Raw genomic sequence first — 18,054 nt, 5'->3', positions numbered from 1 at the left:
ACCCCAACCCCGTAACTCGCTGCGAGCCCGTAAAAATGTTCTCCGGCAGGACACACGCGCTCTTATCCCACCGTGTGTCTGCGCCCTCCCCCTTCACCTTACTAGGGCGGAGGGAGTTGTGCTTAGGAGGCTTCGGGCCGGGGTGGCCCTTACACCGGCTGTTGTCTCAAGGTGGAACTGGTCGCATTTACCACTGGGTGCTACGTGTCCGTACTGCTCCGTTCCTGTGGTGGAATCAGATGCATACCACCTAATATGGACATGTACGGGTTTACATTCGGAACGCTCGCGTCTCCTACTGCAAGCCAGCCTCCGCTACAGTGTGACAACCAGCTATGACCGCTGGATACATGATAACAGATTTCACAAAACACTGCTTCAATTCATACACAACACAGGCCTCACAGCACACATATAATACACATATACGCTCCAACAATTATGCCTTAAGGGCAAGCCTTCATCGCAATAAAAAAAAAAAGGGTGCCTCGATGTCCTTCTCGTCCGCCGCTTCGTACAGAGTGGAGAAAACAACGGCGTCTACTGCCGCGTTGACCACGCGAATCGCGCACGCCGTAGGGACGCGTTGCCAGCGCTCGTGTGTCTTGAAAGTGATCTGCGACGTGGCTAATGTGAACGCCAGCGTGGACCTCGTGCATTTTCAAAGCGATCTGCAAGGTTTGCAGAGTGCACGTAGTGCCGGTAGCTTCGTAAGCGCTGTGCTTTCGACGTTTCGCACGCACTGAAGCGAGACGTGCATGAGTGTCAATTCGCTTGCTGCTGCCGCAATTCCCAACTCCAGCGTTTTCACAGGTAGTTTCCGCTGTCATCGAGCGATGTGTGCTAATGTCTACCTGTGTGCGCGGGACACCGTACTAGTTAATTTAGTTCAAACACGCTGACGGGCTAGTTGGCTTAAATCCATGATAGAATGTGTAAGTGCGACTGAACAAGGACGTAGAAAGAAGCACACACACAAAGACAGCGCTGTCTCTCTCTGTCTTTCTACGTCCTCGTTGAGTCACGCTCACGTATACTATTATTGTTAATTTAGTAAGTAAGCGAATGTTTACAAGCTTATACGGCCGACAAATCTACTATCCTTACTTCATACAGATATCTACTAATTTGCTATCGCAATCGGCGCTTCGCCTTTCCGGCGGAATTGCGAGCTTTTGTTTAGCATATTTCGACAAAAAGCGTTTCTGAAGCCTTTGAATGCGAAACGATATTATTTTGTAATATTGTTTTTTGCTGTAACTGTTGGTCTTCTGCCGTCCTACATATAGGATACCAGGCAAATGTCGTCCTCACCAGGCGTACAAAATATACTACAATTCTTACGAATTCCCCGGTCAAATTTTTTACTATGCATGCTAGTTTTCTTAAGGCAGTGAAAATAAATAGTTTGGCCTGTGAAGTCAAGCGCTCGCGAATGGGCTAAATCAATTTTCTGCTTTCAACAAATACTGTTGCCACTTCTAATGGAACGATTTATTGCGATAAGCCTTCTGGTATGAGACTGCTAGTTGCCGTTGAAATTCAAGCAAGTCACATTTATCACTCATCCTGTACAGCTAGAACGCATTGTTGACACACACAAGGTACCATCAGCCACCAAGAATACCAGCTCTTTTTTGTATGCAGTGCGGTATACTGAAATAATTTGGTAAAATGTCTCAAATTTACCGTGTTATGGATGTATCCGGGGATTATAAAATGTTCTTACTTTTACCACGACTTTCGAAAAGTTTTGCCTGCCTCATTACCACTTGTTTGCTTTCCGCATCGGGAGCCTTATGCGCTACTGAATCAGGTAATCGTGTATCATTGTAACCGCTACGAAGCAGATTCATAATGAACTCGGTAATGGAAAGCTGGCAGCCATGCTCTGAAAATTACTTGAATGAATAAGGTTTCAGCGGTACCTTATCAGTCTAGGAAAGGCATGCCAACAAGAGAGCGCCTCAAAGCACTTTATCGTATCCCATGAATCGCGTAAGCATTGATTTTGTTGCAGTGCATTGCACTTTGCCCCTACCTACAAAAAAGGTAGACATTTCATCGGCGAAAATATTTTCCAACATATCGGCTACAGTCAGGGCTGCTTCGTAATTTGGCGTGCCTCAGGACTGGGTGCTAGAAAAACGCGTTCAGATCACGCTTGTGGTCAGATTCTACAAAATTTTTAACATTGCGATGGCGGCTCAATGATAACCTAGTTACCCTCCCTGCATACAACGCTTTGCCTACTGCTTCATCAGGAGATCTTCAGTCCGGCCAATCGTTTATGTTTGTGCTGTATGGGTGTCCCATTTCTTCATGGGTTATTGCCGCAGCGTGACTTTAGTACCGAATAACCTAGAAAGATGAGGGTAGCTGATCAACAATGCCAGTTTAGTCATAGATTGTCTTCATGCCATTGTGGCGCCTTATTTGCAACAGCCTGAGCAAGGAATTTGTTCTCTCCCTAGAAAAAGGAACGAAGTAGTTTACGTGACACACAAGAATTCATCATTACTTTAGTGTATTTGCATAACACGTCTGGCAAACCCTTTACTATATGCTCTCGAAATCTCACCCAATCTGCCTAGTGTCCTATATATAGGACGCCGCTTTTTCAAGCGCCGCAGGTGGCGAATTCTTTATTACACAGCGCAGGTACCCCGTCGTATAAGCAGCTCATCCCTTAAGAACAGGTAATCACGATCTCGGCAACAAACAATTATGTTTGGATCACTTTTGTTATTTTTTTTTAAATTGGATACCGCCCTTCTCGATTTCCGCGCGGCCACGATGTTGCATCTTTCCTCACGAAGAAACGACCGAATACATACTTACCACAGCTTGTACAGACAATAATTATCACCTCTTAAATGCTCGCTAGGAGCCTCAAAGTTTTCTATAACGATGTGGGGAGTGTTGAGTAACGAAAGCATGTACTACTGCTGGGACACGCAAGTATGGGTTACGATGAGAAGGGGGCATATGAAGGACAGAAGGTTAGCATGAAGTTCTCGTTGACTACTCCGCAGATGGGGCAGGAAGATAGAGTGAAAGGAGGTATATGTAGAAAGAAGTGCGCACAATATCCAGCAGTACCAGGCAGCGTTCATAACCTCTTAATGCCAAACGTACCTCCTCGACAAGCTGACTTTGGCATCCCAAGATTATGATTTAAGGAAGGGAGATATAGAGAGAAGGAGCAAGGGAAGGCTGGGAAGGTAACAAGACTGAGTCCAGTTTGCCACCTTACGCATGGAGAGGAGGGTGGGGGAGTGAAGGAGAGACAGGAAATCAGTAACCACACTTCCACATGCACTAAGTTAGGTGCAGCATGTCGGAAGTCCGACACTCGTCCGTTGCCTTCAGGTACTGAAGAATCACTCGAGTCGCTTTCTGGGCTAATGAAGTGTGAGGCCAGGCTCCCAAGCCCTTTGCTTCTGCAAATACCCTATCGTCACGCCTGTTCAAGGTACACAGGAGAGCCTGACGTTGGTCATCGATGCGAGAACAGTGGCACAGATGATGACTTATGATCTTTCACGCTTGCACTTAGCGCGCATCGGCAAGTTCGGCATTCCGACAGTACAGTTGTAGGAGTCAACGACTGCTACTCATACACACAACCGACACAGCAGTGTTGCGTCACTTCGTGAAAGGTTTGCCAGTAATGTAAGCTTCAGTGATTGGTCGAGGCTGTTTAAGCGATGGCCAGTAAACGAACGCGATGGAGAGAGCGAGATTGCGAATCTCTTTTGCAGCGTTTACTCTCGATAAATGTACAAGAAGTTTCGCTGCTCCAGCCTGGGCACCTCGGGCAGCGTCATGGGCGACGGCATGATATATTGTTTCAATGGCTGCAGTGAGATTGTGGCACTGTTAGTCATCACCCTATGGAAAAGAAAATTTACCAAGAGCCCATAGTAACACTTAACGAGCTGTAGCGACATTTGTTGCGGAGAGCTTAGAAAGCAAAACTCTAAATAATTATTTACTATATTGCGTTCTTACCCAAGTAAATTCTTTTTTGTAGGGACGAACTCTCAGTGGAGAGAAATATTGATGAGCTACTTGCTCTGAATATTACATGGTGTGGATCACTGTGTTGGCATTACCGGGTCAAAGTTCTTTATGTTAGGTGCGGGAACCTGAACGTAACAATCATCTGGTAAGCATACCTCAAATATGTCGACGCAGCGGTGCCTAGTGACGATGCAGTGGAGGACTATGATCGCTGTCACCATGCGGTGGTCTCTCTTGATTTGTTCATTATTGTTGAAGCTTGTGTAGCAGCGGACAGCAAGTTTACCCGGTGCGACTTCAGTCAATTCAGCCCCTATGTAGTACAGCACATTATTCAGTATTGGAAGCTGCTTGAGAAGGCGGCAGGTCCTCGTCACGCTGTCGGTGCAGTGTACAGGTAGTGGCAGGCTCGACGCACTGGCCTCTGTTCTGAAGTCCACTAGTCTTCTGGCTAGTGCAGATACATCCTCTACTTCTGAGTTCAGGAGCTCCGTGGGGAAATCGTCGTCCAGAAAAGCGTTCGAAACCTGTGGTCGTTCCATCACTTCCTGGAAAAATATAAAACACCGAACCATAGAAGCATCGAATTAAGTCTAGAATATACTGGTTTCGGTAGAATATACTGGTTTCGGAAGTTATGAGGTTACTGTTTCGTAGATGACAAGTACGAAATATCTCGTTCAAACAATTTAGGAATCGTAGCAATGATAGGTGGCAAATATTTTTCTTACAACGGCTTCTTTGAGTGACCGCATGAAAATTTTTTGTACCTCATTTAGTTCAGTTTTGTCGCGTGCGGAACACGCAGTCTTTTTTTTCTTACGAAATGCCATGTTTCAAAGACGATTTATTTATTGTTTTCGTAATGTTCCGTACGAATGAACTATCGAACACATAACTACACCAACAGTGTATTAGAAGGGAATGTTTATATTTCTATATTCCTGGAAAACGTGAATAAAAAAAACTTGGAGGAAAGCTATGCGCTTCTTATAAGTTGCGAATGCGACCGCACAAAAGGCTCATGTACGGTTTGCAATAAATCAGTAACTAGGCTAGCCCTGCACCGTAAGCGCTTGCTAGAACAGGGAACAACTGGCCTAGTCCACACTTCTCAAACATGATAAACCAAGAAAATCAATTTTTCTTTCTCTTAAAACAGCAGATCACATACCTGAGGAGTGTGTTCCCAAGAAAGTTTTAAAAAATACTCGAAGTTTGCCATAACATTCAGCCAATCAACAGTGGACGAGCAAGGGAAGCCTCAGCATGAGAACTTACCTTAACTTACCATGAAAACTTATACAAATATGTTTAATTGTTAAAACGTTGGGTAGAGGTTGAGGCTTCCCTTTTCTCCTTGTAACCTCATTGCATTGTTTCAACACGCAAACTGAGATTTCTTTTTTCAACATGAAACCGTAAATTGCATTTTACGAGGATCCGTGAGCATTAGTTGGGCATACCTATATGCTTATTTAGTGCTCTTGTTTATGCACAATATTTCCAGAGGTCCTTGTAAGCACTGTCGTCTTGATAGTGTTCCTCGCCTTCCTACGAGTACTCCAATTGTGTCAAAGCCTTTATTGCTGCATCTGAACCCTAATTGGGCAGCAGAAATATCAGGAACACACAATATGTGATCTAAAAATTTAGCATAACGTTTTTTTCCCTCTACACTTCGTGCCTATACCGAATGTGTTATGAAAACAATTAGACATTGCAGCTCGAGCTTACCTTACTGACAGTACATCATTGCCAAGTACTTATGTTTCTTTTGTTTAGTCCAGCTGAAATCGTCCAAGGCAGACAACATACGTATAGTATGAAAGACGTCAAGCAGCACTGTAGGCAAGTACGGGTGTAGTCGAGCACATTCTCGTTGTCCTCGCTTTAGCGGCATGCCAAACATGATGAGAAGACTTCGCTAGATTTCAGTTTTTAATTCCGTTAAATAGATTACTATCTGTGTTTCTACACGTTGTAAACTCAGCGATTGACAGCACCAGGTCCACCTGACCTGTGCGAAAATTGTGGACATGTACTGCTTCATTCACGATTGACAACAAACAATGTAAGCTTACTTGTCTGACGTGTTTTTTGCCATTTGAGGCCTCTCGGTCACCTGGCGACATAATAATGCTATCGGTAGTCATTTTAGAGTATCGTACACACAAACACCGCTCCGAAAGTGGTAGCAAAACGCCCAAAACAAGCGAGCGAGCAGCGCGACGAACCCTACAAGCCGCTACCGTAACGGCCACATTGCTCCCTACATAATGATTATGATGATGATGATCGTTTTGATTTTGCCAGCGCCATCTCTCGGTCGCATGCTTTAGTTCACAACGCCACCGCTACTCTTATTTCCGTTGCACTGTGGAAGGTACAGTTTCCCTACTCTAACTTTGTATATGTGTTCTGTGGCGAAACAGTGCTCGTTCGGGCGTTCCAATGAAATCATGGAGTGGGATACGGCGCTGGCTGACGCGCCCTCTCTCGCGAGACGGCTCGCCTAAGGGTTTCGCTGGTTCGAAGCCATTCGGGGCGATTCACCACTAGCGCTTTTGCGCACGAATGGGTGCGTTTCTTGCGCCTCTTCGCCGGCTCCGAATGCCTCGAAAAAATTAAAGGAAGAAAAATGGTCACTTACAGACCTATGACCTGTGTGCTGGATATTTCGGAATGCCAAATCAATAACGTGTTTCTTTTAAACACGAGATGGATAAGTTAGGTATAATTTGTTCCACCGAATGACGGTACTCCCCCTCTATGCCATTAGTTCATTGATTGATTGATTCATTGAGTAACCTTTATTTTACAGTCCTGCAGAACGCGTATTAGCACGTCGCGGGCCGCTCCCACGTCTGGACCGACAGGCCTAGCCTGCCAGCCGCATCGTGGGCCTGCTGGACAGCCCAACGTTGCTCAGCCAGGAGTGGGTTGCGGAGGGCCGCCTCCCACCTAGCTGAGCTGAGGTCAGGGCTTGCTATAGAGATACATCCCCAGAGCATGTGCGAAAGTGTTGATCTATCCCCGCAAGCAGGGCACGCGTCATCAGTGTAAATCTCCGGATATATCGCATGTAACGTGAACAGGTTGGGAGAGGTTTTTGTCTGCAGCAGTCTGAATGTCAGTGCCTGAGGCCTAGTGAGCTTGGGGCGAGGAGGAGGGTATTGTCGCCGCGAGAGATAGAAGTGTTTAAGAAGTTCATTATAAGTGGCAGGCGCGTCCCTACCATGCGTAACTCTCTCTTCGGCCGTTACAGCGCCAGCGCGGTCAGTCAGTGCGCGCGCGGCAGCGTGGGCCGTCTCATTGAGGTTCGTGGGGACACCCGCCATGTGCCCAACGTGGACTGGGAACCAAGTAAGCAAGTGATACTTGGTTCTATCCGGACCTGGCTTACGAAGCAGCCCAAAAGCCTGTTCTGAGATCACTCCACACTGAAATGCCCTAATAGCCGACCGTGAGGCACTGTAGATGACGTCGCTGCTGTCATCAAGCATCGCCAAGGCAATGGCCACCTGCTCGGTTATCGCCGGATCTCCGGTTCGTACAGATGGACAGTTCGTGAGTCGCTGTTTGGAATCCACCACTACTGCAGAAAAGGAGCATCCCGTCCGATATGCGGCCGCGTCAACAGAGCAGGCTCTACGCCCCTCTGTCTGGATCTGTTTGAGTATGGCTGAAGCTCTTGCTTTCCTTCTACCCTTGTTATATTCAGGGTGTACATTTCTTGGTATCGGCGATACGGAGATCAAATCTCGTATGTTCCGTGGTAACTGCATTTTCTTGGTGCTTCTGCAGATGGTGGGTAGCCGAGCTCTTGTAATATCCTCCTACCGGCGGCGGTCGTGGAGAGTCTAGCAAGTTGCGCTCTTTCCTGAGCCTCTGCAATCTCCTCCAGAGTGTTATGCACACCTAGCTGGAGGAGGCGATTGGTGTTGGTGAAGATCGGTATACCCAGGGCTCGCTTAGTTATTTTTCTGAGCAACGTGTTGAGTTTGTTCCTCTCTGCTCTTTGCCATCTGTGCATAGCCGCCACGTAGGCAAAGTGGCAAAGCACAAAGGCGTTGATCAACCGTAACAGATTGTCTTCTTTAAGGCCATGGTGGCGGTTAGCCACCCTTCGGATGAGACGTACTGGGTTGTCCGTCTTGGTCGTGAGCTTGATTATCGTTTGCGCGTTAGAGCCAGTAGATTCGACTACCATGCCGAGTATTCTTATTGCGTCGACCCTAGGAATCTTGTCTCCCTTGCCCGTGCGAAGACAAATGGTGCTGTCAGACAGTGGTCTCCAGCCCATGGGCTTACGACCTCTTCTTAAGGAGTGGTATAGTAAAAGCTCTGACTTCTTAGCCGAACAGTTTAATCCCGTGGGTCGAAGATAGCCCTCCGTGACCTCGATGGCCTCCTGTAACGCACTCTCAACCTGTCCATCACTTCCTCCAACACACCAAATGGTAATGTCTTCCGCATAGATGGTATGCCTGATGCCCTCGACTCGTGAAAGTGTTCTGGAAAGGCCGATCATGGTCAGGTTAAACAAAGTGGGCGAGATCACCGAGCCCTGTGGAGTGCCCCTTGTTCCAAGCTCCACCTCTTCCGCGATCATGTCTCCTGCGCGGAGAGTCGCTCTTCTTCGGTGCAAAAATGACCTGACGTAATCATGGAATCTTACGCCCAGACCAAGCTCGGATATCGATTGCAGTATAAATTGATGGGCTATCTTATCGAAAGCCTTCTCCAAATCTAATCCAAGGATTGCCCAAGTGTCCTGGCGTGTCATTGTCGATTGTCTGACTCTTGATGAGCTTCATGGCGTCCTGTTTGACCTGACGTAATCATGGAATCTTACGCCCAGACCAAGCTCGGATATCGATTGCAGTATAAATTGATGGGCTATCTTATCGAAAGCCTTCTCCAAATCTAATCCAAGGATTGCCCAAGTGTCCTGCGTGTCATTGTCGATTGTCTGACTCTTGATGAGCTTCATGGCGTCCTGTGTGGACAGACCTGCCCTGAAGCCAATCATCGTGTGGGGGTAGAGTTCCTTGTGTTCGATGAACCTCGTGAGCCTGTTGAGTATGACATGTTCCGCGACCTTGCCAACGCAGGATGTGAGCGATATTGGTCGTAAGTTGTCCAGGTTTGATGATTTGCCAGGTTTGGGGATCAGTACTGCAAGTGCCCGCTTCCATGCTTCCGGGACCTTGCCTTCCTTCCATGTCTCATTGATGACTTCTGTCAGGTATTCTATCGAGTGATCGTCCAGGTTACGGAGGGTCCTATTTGTGATGCCGTCGGGACCAGGAGCAGACTTGCTATTAAGCTCATGCAGCGCCCTCCTAACCTCTTCTGTGCTGATGTCTGCATCCAGCTCGGAGTTGGGTGGCCCAAGGTAGTCTGGGTAGGTGACCGATGTCCCTTGCCGGGGTCCAACAGGGAGGTGCTTCTCCACCAGGCTCTGCAGGACTTCCTCCGTGGTCTTGGTTCATGTGGCTGTATGCAGAAGCTTTGCTATCACATGCTGCTGGTTGGACCTTGTGTTGGTGTCGTCCAGAAGATGCTTTAAAAGATTCCAGTTTCGACCATTCCGCATTTGACCATCAACTGAGTTGCACACCTCGTCCCATTGTTGCTTTGAGAGGGTGTGGCAGTACTCTTCTGTGGTTCTATTGAGTTCAGCAATCTTTTTGCGTAGTCTGCGATTTAGCCGTTGGCCCTTCCATCGATTTAAGAGTGACTGCTTAGCCTCTAGTAGATGGGCTAGGCGACTATCCATCTTTTCCATTAGTTCATATTTATATACAATAAAAAGAACCGATATATTTTTGCGATACGCACTTTTTCGTCTCTGCTTCTATTGCAGTGCATTGAATAAGAATATGGAGGACTGTGAGGTTATTGCCGCACGTAATACATGTCGGAGGATCTCCCTTTTCAAAAGGTAAGAGCGAGTACCATAAGTGTGTCCTATTCTTAATCGGCAAACAAGTACTTCCTGGCACCGTGAAGTTTTCTCACTTATCCAGTTCCCCAGTTTTGGTTTTATCATGTGTAGCTTATTCAATGTTTGGGTATACCACTCTCTTTGCCAATGCTTCCTCAGTTTACAGCGTAGAAAAGACTTTAGGTCCGTGACAGAGATGGGCATGTTTCCATCTGTGTCTCTAAAATTTACTGACGTAGCGTTTTTGTCAGTAGCTACGTTACCTTTTATACCTTTGCGGACAGGTGTCCAGTATAAGACAATCACTTGGTTGCATATATATGAGGTGCACAACACGCTGTACAGTTCATTCAAAACGGAGTTTTTGTTTTCGTATGCTAATTAGAGCTCACTAAACTTAATTAGCCTTGACGACATTTGTGAGCCTTATGCGTGGAACAGCCCAGAGTGTAGCATATGCTTCCGCTGTGAAGATACTGTTGTGTAGATTTCGTGCCGCAGGTGTCGAAAATGAGGGTCCGAGAGATGCTTAAGGAAAACCAGCAGGAGACTTCGAAGCATCTGTGTAAAATTGAGCTCAGGAACAGTTTTCCAGAAGTTCATGTAAACGTGAATAAATATTTGCCTGAGGTGCTCGTTTCAATATTTCTATGCAAAAGATGTCACACTGGATAGTCTGCAACTCCCAAGCCGGTGGAAGCCGAATAGGAGCCACTAGGACATTCTATAAACGAGGGACTCTTTGTTGATTCTAAGAGTGCATCCAACTGGAGGGACAGAAGAGGCCCGATGGCTGGACGGTTACGGAACAGCCTGAAAGTGGACATGTAGCGAATAGTAAACCGACATGGATGCTGAATATTTGATTTGATTTTCAGGGCGTAGGAGAAAGTTAAATATGTCTTTTGTAGATGTAGATACCATTCCTTGCATTCAACGCATAGGCTTTCTAAGTACTAGTCCACAAAGCACCTGCAGCAACGACGGATACCAAAGTGGTGAATCGAATCTAGCATGTCCGAGGCACTAGGCGTGGTAGCGTTATACGCTATGGCTCCATAGTCAAGGAGTGATCTTTTCAGACCTTTATACAAGCTCAACAGGCATCTGCTGTCACTTCCCCAGGATGTGCGGGACAAGAGCTTCAGTAGCTTCACTATCTTCATACACTTCGCTTTCAGATATTTGAAGTTGGGCATAAATCTTAATTTACCGTCTAAAATGAGGCCCAGAATTTATGCTCATGGCTCACAGGTAGCTCTTGTCGATTAAGATAAATAGCGAGGTCAGGTAACATGACCCTCTTGTTCCAGAAAAGAACAGACATGCTTTTTTACTGGTTTAATTTTAACCCATTCCCGTCTGTCCACTTAAACAATTTGTTAAGCCCAAGCTGTACATGTCGCTCACAGATCAAAATTCTGCACAATTGAAAACCTATTTGTACGTCATCCGCATACACAGAATAAAACATATTGTACGTGGTATAATATTGTGGAAAGAGTTGATTTTGCAACAAATAGAGTGCAGCTAAGCACACCACCTTGTGCCACACCTGTTGCCTGTGTAATTAGACGAGATAGCACATCACCGACTCTAACACGGAACGTGCCGTTAGACCAGTAACTGTATAAGATTCAGCAACTCGCCTGGTATTCCCGTTTCAGCCGGGTCAAGGAGAATTCCGAAATGGCACGTGCTGTCATATGCCTTCTTCATATGAATAAATACTTACAGAAAGAACTGCTTAAGCACAAAAGCATCGCGAATATTCGTTTCGATGCAGACAAGGTGATTAGTGGTGGATCGGCGTTCCCTGAAACAACACTGTAGTGGGTCTAATAGTTTGTTGTTTAAAAAAATGAAGCAGACACCGGTTAACCATTTTGTCAAAGCGTTTATATAGGCAACTTGTCAAATGATGATATGATATGTAGTGTTAATTGGCGCAAGGGCCAGGTGTGGCCAAAGAGTGCCAGGGCAGTGGTGATGAGTTCGCAATGTAGTTATGAGCTCTATGGGGTTAATGTAAAGTGGCTGTATAGGGGCCTTAAAATAGTCGCTCTAGAGTGCGTAAAATCTATCTGTAATAAGATTAGGTCGATGACAAATGACGTGTTCTATGTGCAATAAAATCCATCGTGAAAGGGTGATGCAATACAGAAAATATATTAGATGGTGAAATTACCTGAATCACCACTGCCTCACCAGAGCCCTTGAAATACAAGGGCCTAGAGGCATGTGCTATATGAAACAGCTATCACAGCGGCATCCTCTAAAGAGAGGAGACGCTACGAGTGTGTGGGGCTAATAACATGTAATACAACATCTTTCAGGAAGCCCAGGACTGCGTTGGTGTCAAACAGCGGTTCTGGGCCGAGTAACATTACTGGATGAAGGGGGATGTCTGCCGGTATGCTAAAGGAAAATGTTTCTTTCTTTCAGATTCGGCTTTCCGACACTCCAGAAGGACGTGGAGGACGGTCAGCCCTTCCCCGCATCTACCACACATTGGAGGCTCGTTTCCAGTGAGTAAAAAGTTATGTGTGCCAAATGTGTGTCCTGTTCTTAGACGACAGAATAGGATATCTGTCCGGCGTGATTTTGTTGCGGAGGGCCAAGAGCCTAACTGTGGCTTTATCACGTGCAGTTTATTATTTACTTCTGCGTCCCACATACGTTGCCAGTGGTTTCGCAGTTTTCTTCTTAAAGGGCCCCTGAAACGGTTCGGACAAATTTTGTAGACGCTAGGGCACAACTTAAGTGGAATATTCGCACCACAATTTAAGTGAAGCGTTACGTATTAATGGAACTACAAGCGATTAGAAGTTACCCTCCTTCCCAGCCATGCTTTTCCTCCTCAACTCGTTCGCCGAGCGAGCTGGGCTAAGCTCCGCCTTCACTGGCCCTGCGTCACGATGCGACGTCACATCGTCCACTTCCGGTTGTTTTGAAGCCCGCCCCCGTCCGCACGAAAGATTTCCGCTAGCCGCTTGGCTGTCGACCCCAAGCGAGAGCTATCGAAGCAGCGTGCGTTGCAAGCATTCTGTCGCAGCGCCGAACGTGTCTGGTATTCCGTTAGCCACAGGCAAGCTGGTCATTTCGGCAAATGACTGGAGGCATAAACTCAAGCTGATGAAGGAGCTTTGGCGCAGACGTACGTGAGCGGCCTGATTGGTCTGCACGGTCCAGACAGTAGTTGGCGCGGCGCCTAACCAGCCAAACAAAGCGCTAATATTGCTCTGACCAAGTGTGAAACATTTTAAACATTTATAAAAACAACGTGTTGATGATTACACTCCAGCGAAAAATACGCACCGGCCGCAAAAAAGAATACGCTTCGTTGCTGCTACTGTGTATGGTTGAGCTCTATGCCACCAGGTGGCTGCACCGTGCAGACCATTAATCTTTGCCCTTCTGCTCATCTGAGCTCATCCCGTTACGGCACAGTCAAGCGGCCAGACCCTGTCCCCTTGCGCTTACGTTTGCCCTAATACGGGACTCGCGAAACGCTAGTGCGTTAGTAATCTTCCGGTGTAAAGTGACGGCCACAAACGTGCAAATCCTGGCGCCGATCGGATAGCGGCAGTCTGATGCGCAGCAGCCAGTTCGCTCGTACGCTGCCCTGCAGAGGGACACGATGTCGCAGCTTGACATATTGCCAGTCGCTACGTTTGCAGTCCACAAGGCAACAAAGTCGAATCATAGTGCTCGCGAAAAGACTGAGACCAACTCTGACCGCGGAGCTCTCGTCAAAATGGAGTACGTTGTAACACAAGCAGACGACACTTCCTGTGTGCCGGAAGTGCTAAAGTGTACTGAAAAATTGTTCTTGTGCATTCTCTTTCTGCTACTTTCTCTTTATAAAAACAATTTAACTAACATTCCAACTATTACGAAGATCATTTGTTTACCATAAAGTTGGAAAAATTATCGATCACGCGCCCTGGTCAGCCAATCGGATAGCTCACCCCACTGACGTCATATGGGTTATTTCGGTCATATGGGTAGGGGCGGCTTAAAATTCCGCCGAACAGTGCGCTGCGATCGGCAGCGATGTGCATTTTTAAAACCTTATAACAAATTACACGCTTTACGCAGAGCACTTAGATGTGTCAATTAATTATCAGAAGGACCTACTCTAACGACTCAGTACGTTTGTAGAAAATCGTCAAAAGCGTTTCCGGGTCCCTTTAAGAAAGGCTTCAGGTCTGTGACAGGGACCGAAGCAGTAGGGCTAACTGCATGCAATGAAATTGATGTGGCCATCTGGTCCGCTAGTACGTTTCCCTCCATGCCCCTATGTCCAGGCACCCAGCGTATAATCACATGTTGGTTAGATATATATGCTTTACACAGTACGGAGTAGAGTTCATTTTTTACCGGATTTTTGTGGCTACAGAAAGACATCAAGGCCTTCACAACACTAAGGGAGTCCGTATATATAACTGATTTCTGGAGTTTTGATTTATTTATATGCTTTACGACCGACAGCAGTGCGTAAGCCTCAGCCATGCAGATACTAGTTTCCGGATGCAGTACATTGGTTTCCGAGAAGGATGGACCGTCGGCTGCATAGAACACCCCGTCGTGTGACTTCGATGCGTCTGTGTAGAACTCCGTGCAGGAATATTTGTGCTTGAGTTCCCGGAAATGCATTTGGATTTCAATCTCTGGAGCGTGTTTTGTAACTTGCACGAAAGATGTATCGCATTGTATCAGCTGCCACTCCCAAGGAGGTAGCAGCTTGGCTGGATGCATTGGGCGAAGCTCGAGGTCTGGGACGCGCATTTCATCACTAAGCTCCCTCACACGCAGCCACAAAGGCTGTCTTACGGAGGGACGATTATGAAAGAGTGTAGCAATCTCGTAGCGTTAATGGTATTAAAACGCGGATGTTGAGGATTAGAGTGGACTCTCAAAAAATATGTTTGACTGATGTATGTTCTCTGCAAATGAAGTGACCACTCATTTGATTCTGCATATAAGCTTTCAATAGGACTTGTTCTGAAAGCTCCAGTGGCGAGTCGGATTCCTAGATGGTGGACCGGATCTAGCATCTTTAGCGCGCTCGGGGCTGCAGAATGATAGATCACGGCACCGTAGTCCAGCCGTGATCGGATGAGGCCGTTGTGAAGATTCATTAAACATTTCCTGTCGCTGCCCCATGTTGTGTGGGATAGCACTTTAAGTAAGTTCATTGTTTTTAAGCATTTGACCTTGAGGTATTTTATGTGTGGAATAAAAGTTAATTTCGAATCAAGGATGATGCCTAAGAACTTGTGTTCTTTGTTCACAGGAATTCGCTGACCATACATATTGATACTGGGTTCTGCAATGAGCCCTCTCTTTCTTGTGAAAAGCAAACAAGAACTTTTATTGGGGTTAACTTTAAATCCGTTTTCTTCTGCCCATTTGGACACTTTGTTCAAACCCTGTTGAACTTGCCTCTCACATACTGTAAGGTTGCAGGATTTGAAACCTATCTGTATGTCGTCTACGTTAACAGAATAAAAAATGGCTGGCGGTAATGAAGCACGAAGGGTGTTCATTTTCACGATGAAGAGCGTGCAGCTAAGTACACCTCCTTGAGGTACACCAGTTTCCTGTATAAAAGGTCGCGACAATACATTGCCGACTTTCACGCGGAATGTACGGTTGAACAAATAGCTTTCTATTAGGACGAGCATATTGCCACGGATGCCAATTCCCGACAAGTCTCTCAAGATTCCATATCACCACGTAGTGTCGTACGCCTTATCCATGTCGAGGAATACGGATAGGAAATATTGTTTATGTAGAAAGGCGTCGCGAATGTTTCCCTCAGTGCGCACAAGGTGATCGGTTGTGGATCGCCTTTCTCTGAAGCCACACTGAAAGGGATCGAGCATATTGTTGAGTTCAAGGAAATGTACAAGTCTGCGGTTAACCATTTTTTCAAAAAGCTTACAAAGACAATTTGTAAGAGCTATCGGACGGTAACTTGCCGCCAAGGAAGGGTCTTTACCCTGCTTAAGAAGAGGGACCACAATCGCTTCTTTCCATGTGGATGGGAGGTATCCCGTAGCCCAAATAGAGTTTAAAAGCGTGAGTAGTGTAAGTTTGGTGTCAGTGTGTAAGTTTCTGATCATTTCGTACATAACTCTATCAGGTCCCGGTGCAGAGCTTTTGCATGTGTTCAAGGCAGCTCTCAACTCAGCAATGCTGAAAGGCTGGTCATAAGGTTCATTCTGTCTGGATTTTCGTGTTATTGGCTTACATTCTTCTATTTGTATTTCAAAAAGGATTGCGAATAATGGTTTGAACTCGACACGCTCTCAAAGTGTTCCCCAAGTGAGTTTGCCTGATCTTTCAGTGTTTCACCTTGTGTGTTCACCAAAGGGAGTGAATGTGCTTGTCGCCCACTTTTCCTAATAAGCCTGTTCCAGGCTTTGGCCTCATCTGTGTACGAGTTGATGCCCGATAAAAACTTCTGCCAGCTTTCTCTCCTGGCCTGTCGGCGGGTTCGCCTGCCTTGGGATTTTACAATTTAAAATCGATAAGATTCTCCGCAGTGCGGGAGGCGCGTAGCAACCCCCACGCTTTGTTTTGTTTCTTACGAGCGATCCTACAATCGTCGTTCCACCACGGGACACGCCGTTTGCCTGCCAATGCATTTACTTGTGATATACATTAAGCTGCGGCATCTTTTATGAAGGCTGTAAAGTACTCCACAGCAGCATCGATTTCTAAAGAAGACATATCAGCCAGCGAGATATTAGTAAGAGTTCGGAATTTCTCCCAGTCGGCTGTATGTATCTTCCACCTAGGAGCTTGTGGAGGAAATTCATTTTCTTTAGATGTTCTTAGCAGTACGGGGAAGTGATGGCTCCCGTAAGGATTGCTTGTAACTTCCCATTCGAGTTCGGGCAGTATAGACGTGGAGACTATACTAAGATCTACTGATGAAAAGGTTCTGTTTGCAAGAGAGTAATATATGGGTTCTTCCTTATTGAGAAGGCACGCTCCAGAAGAAAAAATGAACAGTTCAACGAGACGACCTCGCGCATCAATACGAGAGTCTCCCCACAAGCTGCTGTGTGCATTGAAATCGCCAAGAACAAGAGAAGGTTCTGGCAATTGATCTATCAAGGACTGAAATTCATATTTGTTTAGTTTAGGTAATGCGGGGGCATGTAAATCGAACAAAAAGTGATGAGTTTGTTGAGAGGACAACTCGAACCGCTACTGCTTCGAGGGCCGTTCGTAGCTGTAAACATTGACACGCTATGCTTTTTTGAATTACAATGGCAACACCGCCCGATGATGCCATAGCATCATCGCGATTTTTGCGAAAAGTAATGTGCTGTCGAAGGAAATTTGTGTTTTGGTTTTAAGTGTGTTTCCTGTAGACACAGCACTTTTGGATTGTGTTTTTGAATGAGCTCTTGCACGTCATCAAGGTTCCTAAGAAGACCTCTGACGTTCCATTGAATAATTTGTGTATCCATATTGAAAGTAAATATGTGCTGCGTGTATGGAAACGGAGGTGGTGCCTTAGGTTACAGAGCTCTTTCGAGGCCCTGTAACGGGAGTTGTATCCTTTCTGGAGCGTTCGAGGGAGCCTCGCCGCTCCTTAGGCGCTTGGCGCGCAGTGAGGATAGGTGTAGTGTCCATTGCCTCTTGTGAGGCGCCGGACACGTGCTCTTGTGAGCGAGAAGTTACCAGGGAAGGTCCCGCCTTGGAGGGCAAGACCCCTGCGCCCGCCAGCCCGGAGGTCGATGGGGCTCCCTGAGGGATTTGGCTGCGCTGGCTGTTGCCAGCGCTGGAAGGGGCCGAGGAGGTTGGGGCAGCCTCGGCTGCGCCCACCTTCGGGGTTGATGGTCCCTTCTGCTCGGTTGGTGGGGCAGCGCTAGCTGCGACCGCCGTGGGGGAGATGGCGTAACTGCCGACTCACTTCTTGTGGGTCGGACAGCCGCCGGAGGCCGTTGTGGCGCTGCCCCCTGACGCGCCACATCGGCAAAGCTTTTCCTTGGCAGGTTTGCTTCCCGCCTTCGTGCCTCTTTGAACGATATATTGTCTTTTACTTTTATGGT

The 18,054-nt window shown here is 46.7% G+C and overlaps 1 protein-coding gene across 4 annotated transcripts in view; it reads right to left on the bottom strand.

The window, feature by feature from the left end:
* Positions 1-18,054, bottom strand: part of LOC135896658 (uncharacterized) — a 97,495-nt gene that overhangs the window by 56,478 nt on the left and 22,963 nt on the right. For 3 of the 4 annotated variants that reach the window (XM_065425139.1, XM_065425138.1, XM_065425140.1), the window contains exon 2: positions 4,182-4,574. The exons of the other annotated variant lie outside the window; for it this stretch is intronic. In XM_065425139.1, the coding sequence (XP_065281211.1) occupies positions 4,182-4,574 (393 nt within the window). The remainder of the gene's footprint in view (positions 1-4,181; positions 4,575-18,054) is intronic. 4 annotated transcript variants of the gene reach the window in all.

The sequence above is a fragment of the Dermacentor albipictus genome, chromosome 3 (assembly GCF_038994185.2).
Source record: "Dermacentor albipictus isolate Rhodes 1998 colony chromosome 3, USDA_Dalb.pri_finalv2, whole genome shotgun sequence".
NCBI classification, from domain to species: Eukaryota; Metazoa; Arthropoda; class Arachnida; order Ixodida; family Ixodidae; genus Dermacentor; species Dermacentor albipictus.
The sequence above is the reverse complement of the archived record's forward strand: the minus strand, read 5'-3'. Positions and strand labels throughout refer to the sequence as shown.